A 17,283-nucleotide genomic window follows, 5' to 3' on the forward strand; every position below is an offset into this window, starting at 1 on the left:
ATATGTAAGAGATTTTTATAAATCTATTATTACAATATTCATTCTCTATCGTATTTATCATCAATTTCTGCACGCGGCAAACTTTTTCTTCTGAATTTCTCTAATTACGTGAGATGGGGATAGATGACATCGTAAAATAGATGATACGAAAATGGATGGCCGGTGCATAAAGAAAGTTAACTATAAATACAACGCTCTCGCTTCCTGCTCGCCGCGTCGCGTCGCAACGAGAATAGCACAATTGCGGCGATCTGTAATCTGTGTGTCTCGAAAAGAAATGATTAAGTCGACGGTGTAGCTGCGCACATAATTCCGGTAACAATGCCGGGCTAGATCTAATTCTTTCTCGGGCGCGCAATCCTGCCCGGAGATCGTTTTCCATTTAGAGACACTTCCCATTTATCTGCCTCACGACGATCTCCGAGGGATTTGCGGACTCCTGCACATTAGTGCACCGTCGGGTTTTTAGCGGCCACGGCCAATAAAATATGTGCATTCTGCAATGTAATGGAAGCTGTTCGCGCGCGCTCCAGGACGCCGCAGTAATTAAGATTACTCCCCCGCGTCCCCCCTCGCACCCCTTCCCCTCCCCCCCGCCCGCGTCACGCAGCCGGTCGAAAGGGAACGACGGCAAAAAACTGTTATTTGCATAATTCCCAAAGTAATGCACGCGTGCATCGCTTCGAGGATTTCGCGCCGCCGCCGGATGAATTAAAAAAATGGCGGCCGACAATTTGCGTCGCGCAATATTCCACGTATTTTTGTTTTACACGTTTCTTTTTGTTGTTTTTCCCCGGTCCACGATTACATTTCCATCACGATCTTTTCCCGCATCGCGCGAGCTGTACATTTTTTTTTTCCACGTCGCTCCCCGAATATACCGACAAATTTAATCGGACACATTCGGGAAAAAACACGCGTTCCTGCAGATACGTCATTATTGCGCGAGACAATTGTATACGCGCGCATACATATTCAAGTAAGGGAGGATACAAACAATTTCGCGTAATTTCGCTATGGTACATAAACTATAATTTTATACGGTCCCGTTTTTCCCTGCCAATTTATTACCGATCGTTACATTTACAATTTCGCAGTGAGAATTACGCACAAATTTAATTATTAACTGCCGCAATAGAGATGAAGGATGACCGCGATAAAAATATTTCATATTTTATCGGAGAGGAAATTTTTCCGTTGTTTTTAAAATCAGAGAGAGAGAGAGAATTGAAAATTTAGACTTAAGATTACACCGTAGTTTTAGATCGTTAAAAATCTCCCATCGGTGTATCGAGCAATCGCAGAGATAGCAACCTTCCGACAACGATTGTAATTTACTCTGCACGAAAGAAAAAGGATCGGAAAAAGCCAGCTAACTGGCCGGATACCCTTTCGAAATTACCGCTTTCGTCTCAAATAGAGTCAGAGAATCGGTGATCCCAAAGATAAAGTGCGACAAAGATAAACGAGCACGATAAAGTTAGCGTTCGATATGATTAGTAATTTAATCTCGTCTTCCAATGCGTTGGAAGACGAGAAAAAATATCCACTTCGAAAATTTAAAAATTTAATAATTCACGCGACTCCATCGTGCATCTCTTAGAAACTCGTGCGAAAATATCGAGTAAAATATAGAAAAATAATACGTATCCTCTCGCAACATGCAAATATTTGATTAATTCACGTCTACGTAAACTCTGCTATTTAATAAAAGACAAAGTGCAATAAAGATAACGAATACGATAAAGTTAGTATTTGTAACGATCAATGTGACTAGTAATTTTATCTCGTATCTTCAAACGCGTTCAAAAAAAGTCCATTTTGAAAACAAGATAAAATAATTCACACGACTCAATCGTGCATCTCCTGGAAATCGGAAATATCGAATAAAATGCAGAAAAAAAATACGCATTCTCTCGCAATATTTGCAGATACGATCGATATGACTAGTAATTTCATCTAGTGTCTTCCAATGCGTTTAAAAAAGAAACGTCCGCTTCGAAAATTTCAAAAAATAATAATTCACACCATTCGATCGCGCATCTCTTCGAGACTCGTGCGACGAAGAAAAATACGTATTCTCTCGCAACACGCAGATATTTAATTAATTCATGTCTATGTAAACGCTGTTATTTGTAATGAAGGGTAATTACACGCATCAATGATATATTCGATACCAAGTGAAATTTTAACGATGCAAATTATACGAGGTTATCGTGATTTGCAAGCGACGTTGCAATTGAGCGGATGCAAATATCCGTTGTATCCACGTATCAAAATCAGTGCCAATTTCTGACCACTTGAAAGCTGCGTGCAGCCACGATATCCTCCAATACGTGGACCCCATATATTCTTTGACATCTATTTATCTTAATATCTATATCTCTTCCGCTCCGTCTTTCGTTAACGACGTTCTTGACATCGATGCGTGTAATTGTCTCGTACATTTCGCTACTAATTTACCGGTTCCGGAGGAAAAACGATCGAAAATGCGACTTTTGTTGGTCATTAAACACTTACAATTAATCTTCCGATACATCAAATGATTATTATGTGCTCCTTTTAAAAGTGAAAACAATTCTCGAGCCTTATCGAGAATACGAACGAGATCCGTTGGGTTCGGTATTGTTTTGTTATCATTAATAGTAGCGTGAATTATTATTATTCATAATATGAAATGTATATATGTACGATGAATTAAATTTCTCTGCAATGCACAATATAATCAGAAATAAACCTCTTACGGAATTTACGTTTGAATATTGTGTTACGCAAAACAAAAGCTGCAGTTTTTCATGAGCAACATTCGTCCATCTACGTTACAAAAATAAATTGCGCGAATAAGGATTAATTAATGTTGCATTGTGTGTGATGGGCAGGGCAACGTAAAAAAAATATTAAAATCGATAAATCTATACAATTTGTTATGTTTGCCAATTATATTTGCGATTTCATGTAGGGATCGAGTATTACCGGGCAAATATTGAGCAAATATCGGGCAAAGTTAAACAATTGCAATAACCAGATTTCGTGTTTACGTAAATGTGTACGAATAAATTGATAACGGCTCGCATATCGATTTTTTGTATCGTAAGAATTTACAGCGCACAAAATTTACAGCGTGTAAAAAATGTTGAAACCTAACGTAAAAAATATTAAAATCTAACAATTTGTCAGATTTGCCAATTATGTTTGCGATTGCACGGGATTGAGTATTACCGGCCAAATATCGGGCAGAGTTAAACAATTGTAATAACCAGATTTCATGTTTACGTGAATGTATATGAATAAGCTGATAACTCGCGTATCGATTTTTGGTATTGTAAGAATTTACAGCGCGTGAAATTTACAGCGCGTCGTATAAATAATCACTCGATTGAACTACGCGAAAATAAATATTGGGGAAATAAAATGGTCGATGTATTCGCAAGAGCCTTTAAATATTGACTCGTTAATCGCGACACTATGACGCAAAGTTTTGCACACTTTGCACGCTTCGTTATCGCAATGTTTCAATAATGTTCCAAATTGACGGCGCGAAAACAGGCGCTTTGAAGTGTTTCAAACAAATCGCGGTGGGTACGTTCTCGCGGAGAAAACTTAGCACGATCCCATGAATCTTTTATGCGTCGAAAAAATCTACTATCACGCGCGTTTTTCTTTCCCGCAGGCTTGCCGTGGGTCGCAACTGGACAAAGGGGTGAAAATTATTCATGAGACGGATAGCAAGAGGACCACGTACAGCATACCCGCCTATGCGGATATCATGGTTGCGTATTCTACTTATGACGGTACGTATATACGTGTAATATACAGGTATAATGGTACATATACGGAAGGAAGTATTTCGGAATATTCTTGATTGCATCAAAGTTTGAAGCAACTTTTTAATGGCTTGGAATTTTTGCAGGATTATATCCCACCGTATTATTCTTTAAAAAGATCCCCTTTTAACGCTGTTTTTTTATTCTTTTATTTGTACCTTGAAGTTGGAACGACAATTCTGAGACACTCTGTAGGTACGCGCGAACTAGATGTTGTCGCGTACAAGTAAGCTCCTTTATTCAAGACGGTGCCAGAGATAATGCAGGGAATCTGAATGAAAGGGACGCTTCTCCGAGAATAGCGTAAAGCAGAATTATAGAAATGTCGGATATATGATGTTGGGACTCTTGATTATTCGCGCGTGGATAATTCGGTTGGCGACTGTATCTCTCCCGACATGATTTTTCATTTAATTTACTGAAATAAGGAAAGTTTAAAGTATTAAAACTTGTTAAAATAAACAAAAGATACAGAGATTAAGCAATAAATATTAAAATTAAACGTTAATATTTTATGATAGCTGCTTTTTATGTCGTAAAACAATAGATTCTTCGTGCAAATCATGGATAGAAGCATAAAGGAATGTCGATAGTATTGCATTAATCAAGACTACGTCGATTGAAAAGAATAAAGCAACGATTACCGCTTGAATAAAGATACATAAATAATGAACGCCTCGCATATGGCGTTCGTTAATGAGGATGTTTACTCAGATTTCAAGCCTTTAGGTAACCATCATTAGCACACGTAACGCAGGCCTGCATTTGCAAGAATATATCAAACAATATATTGATAAATCAAATAATATCGTCAAATTTATTCGTGTATAAAACGGAAAATAATTCAGACTGTCAAATTCGTCAACATATATAATAAAGAAATCTCATCTCTTCCAGTTGAATTTTGCTTCGAAAATCAATCAGCTTTATTAGAAAATATTAATCCTATATTTCAAAAAAATATACAAAATTGTTCAAGATTCAAATAATTGAATTTTAATGTCGAAAAGTTATTCTTCGTTGAATCTTTGTTGAGATTCGCCAAGAAATCTATCTTCAAATTTGATACGTTACATCGTGAAGATACATCTTAAGCATGTTTATTACGTATCATTTTCATTTTTATAATTCTTACCGCGCTTATTCAGAGGCCGTTCCAAAACGGTTGATAGCATTAGAAATCCCAGGGGATAATTGCATTGAAACGCGTTTCAATGCATGCCAGTTTTTACACTCCGTCGAGCGTAAGATATCAGATATATTAACGAGATGTATCCTCGATTTCTGAACAATAAACGGATATGGCGAATGCGAGTTAAGCGGTTCTTCTTGTACGCATCCGTTTCTACGTGTTTCTAAAGCGTCTCGTAAGCTGCTTATTTCTGAATAATACAGATTACGTGGACGCATGATGCATAGGTAATCTATGTCAATTTCTCAATTACACCCCGCCTTCCCCGACTAAAACTCGTTAATGAATGTAAACTAATGTAAACTAATATTATTTACAACACAATGCCAATCCCCCTCCCCCAGCCTCGAAATTTCCAATTATTATACCAATTATTATGCGCTCTCCCTCCCTCCAAAACGCGTTTGATTGTCGCTCCGCATAGTCTATAATTCGAACGCAAATCCAGGATTTCCAAAGACGAATTTTCAATTAAGCACGAAAAGAAGAATAACCTCACGTACTAGATTTCAACAGGATCGAAGACGGTTACTTTCGAAATCACACAATCAAGTGCGATAAAAATGTCCGATTTGTTAAGCGAGTGTCGACAACAGTAGCGGTGTATAATGCAACGCGTACATTTTCACGCGATTTCCGCCTGCGTGCAAACATTTGACCTGTAGTTGCTAATGGAGTGCGAGAATTTGTGTTGACAGTGGCGCACGTCGATGGTACAACAGCCTGACATTCTCGAGCGCGAGGACGTCAATCAGTCAGCTGATAAATCGATACATGCACGTAATACGCATACTAGAGAATCGAGCCACAGCCAATGTATACATATAATCCAAATATGATTACAACAACTCATTTTTCAAGATTTTATTTAAGATTTCCCTGCTCTGTTATCTTTATGTAGAATCGAGTTCCCTCCTCGCGAAGGTTATCGTGCGTACGAAAATTGCTTCAATATATAAGCAAATTTTTAAATAATCTCTCTCTCTCTCTATCTCTAAATTTTAAAAGATTCTTAACTCAAAATTTAAAAAATTCTAAATATATTAAAATTCTAAAAATTCTAAATATATTAATGTTATATTAAGGTAAAATCGATTTAATAAAGCATAAATACTGCGTGAAACTATGATCTTTCTTTTTATTTGTTTATTTGTAATATTTTTGTATCGAAAGAAGAGATCTACATAAATTTAAAGCAAAGCTACAAGTGAATCTACAAGAAATAAATCCTTAATATATCTGAAACAATGAAATTTCTCAATGCGTTCTCGAAATCACGCAGCTGTTGCTATATAAAATATGTAGAAAGCATTGTGCAATGAATCGAAATAAACCACAAATTGCACTGCGAGCATATTTATGGTCTACGTTTCGATGGGAAAAAAATTTTCAAGCTTTTGTAAAACATCGAACTAAAATATAAAATGGTATCGATATATTGACAATTTATTACTGCATTTATATTATTATTATTATTATTATTGTCACCAGTAAAAAAAGGTATTCAAATGAAAATGAGCTATCATGATGAGTTATCTGAGATATCAATATGAAATAAATATCGTCATTTTTGCAGAGACAAGAAAACATCTCTCAAGCAGGATATCCAAGCTCGTTCAAGCGGCTATTTTAATGCCATTCTATTTGTAGCCAAGTTTCATGTACATTTTTTTGCCTTTCTTTCATCACGATTCATGTCGAGGTAAAACAGCACATCTCCCGTTTTTCTCTCCAATTTTATATCCTTTTCAATTTTATATTCATTAACTGGCAAACAAAAATATTGCAAATAAATCTGTTCTAAATCTCAATTAATTCTCTAGTCAATTTTTGCAATTATTTGTCAAACAAAATGTGCAACTCATGTAATACAATTTATTGCATTACTTATAGATTTACCGATAGATAAAATAGATTGATTTCTATAAAAAGTATAATATATATTATAGTAATTTTGAATATTTTTGAATTGCTGAATACTATAGTAACATTTTTATGTTTGTCTAAAGTAAGTGAGGAAGTGATAAAAATCCATCTTAAGGAGTCGAAATAAGTCCTGTCGCTAATCATTAAAAAGATTTATTTGGATCGCTTTAAAATTTCGATAATTTTTTCACGACTTGAGACAAATAAAAATACTACTATTCAGCAATTTATAAAAATAAGATTATATGTAATAAATAATTATATACTTTTTACATGTATATATACATTATTTATATATTATTTTTAACCAAAAATTAGACGTTGCAAGAGATGATTATCTTAAAAGCAACTTGGACGCGATAACTGTGCAAACTTTGCAAATCTGACGCAGATATTAACAATATGAATGAATATACGCGGAAGAAAAATATTGCAAACTGAGATTCGTCTAAATTCAGAATCGAATGGCGCGGACGATTGCAGTAGCGCTGATTTATTGCGAGCAGCAGCTCGGCAATTCGCGAATAAAGAAACAAAAGAACAAAAGGAATACAGGAACTCGGCAAACCCACAAATGCAGGTTAGCAGATTGTTGGACAATTTGGAGAATTTCGCGTAGCGACAAAGCATACCACGCCATGTGAATCGTGCGAAATTGAATTAATGAAAAATACCTGTCGATTGTCAGTCGAAATATGTCCGTCAAAATTAGCGCATTGATATCAAAGCGATCGTATCTCATTTAAACTTAATATAAAACCTCTTACATACTCTTTTCATACGATATACCTCTTCTTCATTACATGTGTCATGTGATATTAACGTAATAAATAAAAGCTATTAAAAGCATCTTTGTTCCATTAAATTCCATCATTCAATTTTAAATTAAATTTCAAAGTGTCGTAAAAGTCATTTCACACACACAAAACACACATTCATTAAAATCTTTCGCTTTGAGGTCGGATTTAATATAACCACGAGAAGTTTACTTCCGAAAATAAGCCGCAAAATTTATCCCAAAATTTACTACTGGCAACTTTGCTCGTGATATCTGCCGCACCAATTAAGAAATGTAAATAGAATTTGTGTATAATACATGTGTATTTTACGGAATGATATTTGCGGATATATATCCTATCCATCCATATGAGCTCGATAAACAGAATTTATTTACAAAACAGAAAATATATGCATACTTGATGTAACGGTTCATGTAGCATTTCCTCTAATGCAATTTTACATCCGCCGTACAATCAGGATGTGTAGTCGATATTAACGGATTATTTTCCAGATTAAGCTGAGTACGAATAAATAAAATACGTAAAATAATTTTCCAACATACATATTTATTTTACAGAGTGTAACGATTATTACGCATATATTACGCATAATTATTTTCATTTTTTCTTTAAAATTTTTCGTTAAAATTTAAATATCAGCTTTTAAAGAAAAAGTGAAAAAAAATTATGCGTTAATTTTATCCAGGAGTATAGATGCGTACTAATATTAGATAGATTTATGTGATAGATTTATGTGAAAATCTTTCTTTTTTTTCTTTTTTTTCAATATTAATAACTGCTGGTGTGAATCGGTAAATAATTTTAAAATTTATTTCAGAAAAATCGTCCTCGTCAGAAAAGTCACTTCTGTCTTTGATAATAATTACGCGGTATGATAAACGTGGCACATGGATAATAATTCCCTCTAATCCCTCACAAGGAAGAAAATTACGTATTTATGTATACATATGTGCGTGTTATTGTAATATATGTATGTGTTGTCCAACAGGAAGTAGATATATTATTAATAATAATAGGGATAATACTCTCTGAATTCGCGAATAACTGGTCCGAGGCTAAAGGCATCGTTAATATACCATGTAGGAGATAAGGGCATAGTTAACATACCGATAACGATAGGAGGGGGGACGTGTATTTAACACTTTACTATACGGGAACATACGAGAAATACATCATCAAGTACGTGTACGTCCGGTTAATACCGATTTTACATCGTTGCGCTCAAGATTCTCGCAAACTGCTGAAGTAATCGATAATTATACTTTGTAAGCGAGAGATTACGTTGATTAAAAAATGTTCTCGTTGATGCATTATCAAGATGTAAAAAGTTTATGTCCTTTTTTTGCTTGTAATTGCAATTTTGACACTTGATATATATTTTTGGAATTTTCAAGTTTTTAATTAAGTAATACTATTAAAGTAAAATCCGCTTATAATTGAGTGCGAAATAATATTTCCTTATCAAATTGGATATCTGAAAATTAATTAACACATTTTTATTTTCATCCATTTAATATGCTTAAATTTTAACAATAGTTGCCAGTTAGATTTTCACGTTGGAGAGAGGAGAGAATAGACTTTGTATTAATAATAAAATTCACAAGGTGAAAATAACCGCGGCAAGAATCTAGCGCACGTTGTATACGCCATTTAAAGAGAACACGTTGTCAGAATATATCAAGAAATCGATTTCTCTTACATATTCTCGAATAGTAAGCAGATGCAAATATAGTTTTTGCCTATTCTAACAATGTGTTCTTCTTATAAGACACTTCGATCGTACAATGCAACTTACTGCCTTTATTGCTACGCGCAATGAATTTCGAATCGTTGCAATATTTAATCCTGCTTGTAACTGTCCAATTATTACGATTTATAACAACAACGTGAGATATATCGAAGTTTATTTACTACATCGCGCAATTTACGAGCGTCCTCGACCGAAGAATCGACGATGAAATGCGACTTAAGTAGCTTTCGATATTTTTGCGAGGAAATCAAATCGATAATAAAGAAGCGCGCTTAAAATTGATGATAAGCTCTTAGAGCAAAAGCAAGATAAAAGCGAAATAATTGAACAGTTTTCGATGCAGCAGGATTCGCCTGCGCATCTGTAGTGTATGCAAAGTAATCCTAGATCAGACAATCGAAGCTAGTGCAATTCTATCTGTAATACACATGGAGAGAAAGGAAATAATCTGATCTGATCTGAACTAATAGGTTGAACTAATAGGTTGAACATTAATCAGTGGGGATGAGAGCGGATCTAAAGATAGAATGAGCAAGTAAGCGATATCAAAAATTACTATTCCTAGTGACCTATTTTAGGCGTTTATTCCGCTTGGATTACGATTCGAATTGAAAATTTGAAACCTGTAATTATGTTTCCGCTCTGATGACTCTACATCGTTATCAAAACCGCTATTTAAAGCGATATAGATATCGAATATTAAGTTTGTACGCACTTTCAAGCGATTAAAATCGAATAAACGAGATCGACGAATAAAGAATAGCGATTGTTTAATATAAAAAAATATTAATTTCTTTTTTAATAATATTTTTTTCAATATTAATTAAATATCCTCTAATAAAGGATATCATATTCTATGTTAGTCGTATTCCTATCTTTGCCAAGTTGCTTCACTTAATTCTCGTCGTCCATTAGGCGAGGCCTGAAACAGGACGTCATGTAAATGTAGGATACGCGGCTTTCCTAAGAAGTTTAAGTGCTACGCCGGAGTAACTTCGTAATTTCAGGTTAAAATATACCTGTTTCGTGCAACACAATTAGCGCGGAGTACGCTGTTGCTCGTGTATATGCGTGAAAGTTGAAATTAATTTAAACTTATTGCCCTGGTAGAGGTCGCAACTTTTTATTAGGGACAGGGTTAACTCGAAGTCGTAATAAATCTGCGATACGAATTATTTGACGCTATAAACCTCAATTAATTCATACAAAGTTATTAAGCTTTGAAAAAGCAAGTATTATTAAAATTCGCCTTTAATTGTATAAATCACACATTGCAAGATTTCAACTTTTTTCCCCCAAAAACCGGAGAGCGAAAAACCGAAAATTTTTGCTGAAAATTGCACTTTGATATTTTCAAATGAAATTTAAAAAGAAAAGATTAATACGTTAATACCATCGTATGTTAACTTATACATGATATATACATTTTACCTCTAAGGTATTAAATTTCTCCTGTCTCACATTACCTTCCTTCTCTTTTACACGGGGTCATGGGTCATTCGCTGGTGCATCCACCTTATCGAGAGCTCGACCATCCAAGAAGTATCGTCTACGTCTCGCGAAGTGTATCTCATTACGTACTGCAAGCCGATAGTAATCCACTATCCGACCTGTGAGTAAACCGCGCGTTTCTTTCAGGTTTTTTCTCCTGGCGTAACCCGGACGTGGGCTCCTGGTTCATACAAGCGCTCTGCGAGGAACTGGATCTTCACGGACGTAAACACGATCTACTCAGCCTAATGACCTCCGTGAACCGTCGCGTCGCCATCGAGTATCAATCGTACGTGCCGCAGAACGAGAAATTTCACGGAAAGAAGCAGATTCCGTCGATTGTGTCGATGTTGACCCGGCTCGTGTACTTTCCCGATAAGTGTGCATCGATACCGGACGATCCCGACGACGTATCGGGGGGAAAGAAGTCGCAGGTTTGCGAAAAAAGAACGTAAAGCACGAAGGAACGTTCGCGTTTCTCGAAAGCGAGGGAGAATGATGGATTCTCCGTCAGAAACTGACAAATTGATTTCAATTATTTCCATGCATCAAATTTGAAAAATGATCGTACATCTCCGAGTGACTCATCAAATACGTTTATATCTTCCTGCGATCAAGCGTATATATACTCGAGTCGAAATTTTGCTCCTATTTTCAATCTCATTTTTTTCACGCTTATGACTTTTACAAGATTTCGATATGTTGCATTTTTATAGAAATTATAATCTTCTATTTTTACCACAAATAGGTAATAAACAAACAATTTCAAAGATGGAAAATTAAAAGAAAAGCTCTTTCAGCATAGCTATGAATTAAATCATTTCAAAAGAGAGTAATCTGATTATTTAAGAAAGTTTAGATACATTAAAAATTGAGATCGAAAGTAGGAGAAAAATTTCAACGATATGGTATGTTTAAAGAAATAAATTATCCATTTAGCTAAGGCAGGGGCGGATGGTTAAAAAAGATACAGATTTCTAAGGGTGTTTTTAAGTGTATCACTTCATCCTTGTTGGTTGCCGAATGTAAACAAGGATGATTTATTGTATCCTCTGTATCGCTTACTGAAAAACCTAACTTTCTATTGTTATTTTATTCAGGCAAGATAAAACAGCGAATATCTTAAAATATCTATACTGCCATTATATTTAAATACTGTTCATTGAGATTATCTCTTGTTTGAAATATGAAGTTCGATTTTAAAATTGGTTATTATCAATATACCTATTATATATTATTATCAATGTACATTGTTAGAGAATATTCTACCCATTACAACTGTTATCATTAAACCAAAATAGCAAACCAAACCGAAATATATTGTAGGGCTGCTTAATATCTGGAAAATGCTTATTTAGTGCTCTGTGCGTTTATTGTACAATTGATTTGGTAAATAAATTATGGAATATCACGTAAAGAGCATAATGTTGATAATGTTTGGCAAAGAAGAATAAATCACCAACACGTTAAGCGATACGCCACAAATTATTATGTCATAATTAGGTTCACTGTACTATTCCGAATTAATATGTTAATTACATCTGGGCTTCTGGGAGCGATAAAAACTGTTATCATAATGACCAAGAATAATAATAATTGACGTTCCGCCCAGTTTCACTATTTACTAAATTCGCCCCGATGATGTATCGACTATAACTGGATAAAATAATAAACAAATTTCGTTCCAGTACGTTCCAGTACGAGATGCTGATTGAAATTTTATTCCAAATTAATTTACAAATTTGTCGCAACGTACGCGTCTCTAAATTTTCAGACGGATTACACGAGAGAAAAATTTCCCGAAACCGCCCTGAACATAACAACGCTGAACGGGAGCCTCGAGCGTTTATTAAGAGAAATCAGCGAAGATTAATTATATCCCCATACCGTCGGTGCATCAACGGTAGAATTAAACCATTAAACGCAATGCGTACGATTGCGATGGTATGTTCAACGTTGGATTAGATACGTGCGGTCAAAGAAGTTAGACGCACGTATAGACTACGTATATGCTATTAACCTTGTCTTAGAAGTGGAGAATCCACGAATTATGCCGTTAACTAGATGCGAATTATCGCGAACTGCAATCTCCTTCGCATGCACGAGTAGATCGATCTACAACGATAATGCAGACAACTTCTATTGCGGAAATCTCGGCTTAATCGCGTTGTTACACATGTGGCACGTCTAACGCCGTAAACGCTTAAATAAAAATCACAAGTAAGAATGAGTATAAATGGCCGTGCATAAGTATACGAAACATGTCGTGATTTTTTTTTATCAAATTGAAACATTTCCATTTTTTAAAATTATATAATTTTGACTTTTCATATAATATCTCGTGCTTCGTTTATTTTCAAACATTCAATGTTGTGAGAAAAGAATTTTAAAAATATTACAAAAGTTGATGCATTGCGTCGATTGATTTGCCGTATGTAATTAGATTCATAATGTTTTAATATATCAGTTGCAAATAATAAATGTGGAAAACGGTAAAATCTCTTGCTTCATTTTACATTTATAATTTTCTGTAAAATATAGATTTATGCTACTAATTAGCAATTAACAGTATTATAAATTAAAGTGCGTGAAAACGAAGATGAAAATAAGCGCAAAAGAAAAGGAGATTATATCCTTGAACTGCAGATATTATAAAAGAGTCTCAAATCACAGGTGATGTTAACTCGTAGAAATTATCCATTATTTTTTAACCAAAAAATATATAATTATTTCATTTAATTTAATTATTTTTCTACATTATTGTTATATATTTTCAATGTTATCATATTTTTCGTTATTTGCATTTTACATGTATGGGTTTAATCATTTTCCTGAAATAACAGGCCGTAAAATAATCGCGTGACTTTAATACATAATTAAAATATTTTTGATAATCGATACAAAGTCAGATTTTTCTCTTTTTCTTTCCTTGTTTGTTTGCAATTAAGATTTAAAATCAAAAATTTAATCATAGAAAATAATAAAATAATTTAACAAATATTTCTCTCTCGAAAAAAATGATATTAACAATATACATGTAATAAAACAATTCACGCGCGAAACAAAATAATGTTTTTATTTTTCTTCTCCTGAAATATAAAATATACTTCAACGTATTTTTTTTTTAAATATAATATTTTTAGAAATATAATTTATCATGGATCTAAAAAAATATTGCTCGCAATTTCAAACCTTCGATCGGAACGCATTCCACGTATAAGCGTAAAAACACTGTGAAGCGAAGCACAAACGATAAGAAGACGATTCAATCACTGACGCGAAAGAGGTCCAGCTGTCGAAGGAATTCTTCGAGCCGTTTTGACTTTCCGGACTGGCAGTTCGAGCGATTGCGAATCGACCTTATCTCCTCAGGCTGCTAAGTGAGGCTCTTGAGGAAACGAGCGCTCGAAACTGCGCGGATGGCTTGTCTCAAACACGATCAAAGGATTTCGGTTTTCGTGAAAGCCTCTCCTTCATCTCTTTATCGACGCTTGTGAAGTATACACCACGTGAAGTAGAAGTGTGCTGGTACTCGATTGATCGCGTCGTTGTTACGATCGATATAGATGCATCCAAGGGTTGCACTTTGTAGATGGGATACAAGTTTGCATGCAAACGACAACATCGCTTTTTTATATTTCCAGGTGTTCGATATTTTACAGCTTATTCACTGCCGGACGACATTAAGCCTTCTCTCGCATATATCGTCAAATGTCAACTCTTCCTATGGCTTTTTCGCGTGCGAGATGTCGACTTTCGTTTACCGCAAACAATGCTCTGACATATTTTTTTAACCCGGCAACCGTTGCATTTTGTAATCTTATAAATCACGCGAAATCTCTCTCTGAAAATGTATATTTTACGGATAAAATATATGAATTTATTTAGACTGTCTCTCTTCATCGAATTTTCCATAATTCTTAGATATTTAAAAAGAAAAGAATATTTTTTTCACACAAAGCTAAATATCCTGATTTTAATAAAATGTCGTGTAGATCCAAATAAATAAAATTATCTAAATTATAGATAAAATTATTTATATAACTAACTATCAATTAAATAAAAAATTTTTCACGAAAAATTGTAACCTGTGGTGAAGTGTTGCAGGTGGTATAGTATTTCATCTTCGAAACGAGTTTCAACTCGATACGGTTAAAAGTAATAAATCAATTCTATACATATATATACACACACACAGATGGCGACTATATTGTCTCGATATATACTACACGAAAAGATAAGTTACAAGATGTTGCACTATGTGTTCAACACGCGCGGCTGCTGACGACATAATTTTAGAAACTTTCGCAATACAAGAGGGTTAATCCGCTCCCATCCTCGGGAAAATCGAGAAATCGTGATCGAGAAACTGCACCGTGTTCTTATGGCTAATCACCCTTTTGCCGCGGCACAATCTGCAGTGTACATCCGTTGTAATTCCGGAAAATGAAAGCAACATGGCGAAGCATTCCAAGACAGGAGTAAACTAAGGTACCATTCATCTTAATCCTATTTACAAGCCCTGTGTTGGTGCGCTAAATTCTACTCCGCTCGCACTCGCAGATATTACTATTTCGGTTTTGTCTCGATCGAGAGTGCCATTTCTCTCGAGCTCTACGAGGACACGAGGTGTCATCCCGCTCGTGAAATACGACGCGATGGTGAGAGCAACCCCTCCTTTTAGAAATCGCTCGACCTTATTAACAACGTGAGTAGCATTTGTCACCACTTTAAAAAAATTGTTCTCGATTCATTAAACCGTCAAATAAGTGTCAAATATGTCTAAACAAAATATATATTCCTGGACAAAATTAACGCATATTTTTTTCTTTCACTTTTTCTTTGAAAGCTGATATTTAAATTTTAACGAAAGATTTTAAAGAAAAAGTGAAAAAAAAATTATGCGTTAATTTTGTCTAGGAGTATAGCTGTCTCTAAAAAGCAACAGATAATTCTTATGCGTTTCAGTAATATAGTGATACAAAATAATCATTTGTTATGATGTTTATTTTTTAATAATTCACGAATAACGAAAGAAATTTGACGAGAGGGAGGGAAAACAATATAGTCACATTTATCAACACCTATTTACAACTTGTTCATGTATAATCGTACGAAAGGATTCGCCTAAACGTCAAGATGCACGATAAATTATGCCAATTTCTCACCGACATCATGGATTAACGCGACTATGGAATTTCGCCGCGATTGACCACCATGGTGTTATTGACCGGTGCTAATTTTCGCCGTCAATTCGCCACTAAAACACATCGTGATCCTCGCGGAAATGGCCCCGAGAGTGACGATCGAACAAAAGGGGGCGGAAGGGGACAGCAGGGGCGACGCAAATTACCGCCAACGATCGGGACGGTATATGTCTCCGTTCGACATCGGGATATAATCCGTTTTGATCCGCGAATGCCTCTCGGTAGATCGCGATAACGACGGACGACTATGGACCCTCGACTGGGAAGTTTTGACGCGATTCGCGAGGGGCCTCGTTTCACTCTCCGTCGACGATCCGGTCAGCACTTTCGCCACGTGTCTCGCCCGACGACCACGTAATCTTTTTGCGCGACCCTCTTTCGGTACTCGAAGCATAATTCCGGGGCCGACAGGATATCCTTCGTCGCGTTCTAACTGTCGGCGTGTAAATATGGTCGCCTTTTTTCGGCGCAGCATCAAGCGTTAAGATCGCCGAAGCGTTGCCGCAACACGGTGTGTTGAGAATCATTTTCCGCCCCCATCCTCCATTTTCTTCATCCCAGCCATCATCCACCCACATCTACCTTGCGTGTGATATCTATGCAAAATAAAACTTGGGTTTTCCAATACGTTTCATCCGTTTTCATTTTTCCCATGTTTTACGGTATATCGTTGATTACATCGTTCCTCAGTTGCAGCTCGACATCAAACGACGAGCGCAATAATACGTTTCGGAGATATTTCTACAAAATGATCTCTCTCTTCCCTTGTGTCCTTGTGATAATAAAACTCTGCCATATATGTATAGCTATGCATATTATATATATATAACTATATTCTATATCAAACTTTTTCTCTTTGCTGCTTTTTGTTTGTTAAAAATGCTCCGAAAATGTGACCGAAACGTTTATTTTCTACATTTACGTTTCTATGAAATATATATATTGAAAGATTTTGTTCTACAATTATTGTGCGCCTGACTCGTACTCCTTTTTCTTGATTATATATACGTGAATTATATATGTACTAAATATTTTAAATAATGAATAAAGTCTATCTAAATCATCAAAATTACTCCAATATTACAAATTAAGT

The 17,283-nt window shown here is 35.2% G+C and overlaps 2 protein-coding genes across 14 annotated transcripts in view; one reads left to right on the top strand and one right to left on the bottom strand.

Moving 5' to 3' along the window:
• The window catches only part of LOC145975156 (caspase-1-like), a 52,861-nt gene extending 39,399 nt beyond the window's left edge, over positions 1-13,462 (top strand). Inside the window, exons 5-6 of the mRNA XM_083105425.1 lie at positions 3,671-3,791; positions 11,131-13,462. Of these exons, the coding sequence (XP_082961551.1) occupies positions 3,671-3,791; positions 11,131-11,438 (429 nt within the window). The 3' untranslated portion in view covers positions 11,439-13,462. The remainder of the gene's footprint in view (positions 1-3,670; positions 3,792-11,130) is intronic.
• LOC145975155 (alkaline phosphatase) overlaps positions 1-17,283 on the bottom strand; it is a 196,406-nt gene that overhangs the window by 80,222 nt on the left and 98,901 nt on the right. The gene's annotated exons all lie outside the window — the stretch shown is intronic.

This window comes from Camponotus vicinus, unplaced genomic scaffold, assembly GCF_025532165.1.
Source record: "Camponotus vicinus isolate PSW18456_S1 unplaced genomic scaffold, iyCamVici1.0 SCAF_7, whole genome shotgun sequence".
Lineage (NCBI taxonomy): Eukaryota > Metazoa > Arthropoda > Insecta > Hymenoptera > Formicidae > Camponotus > Camponotus vicinus.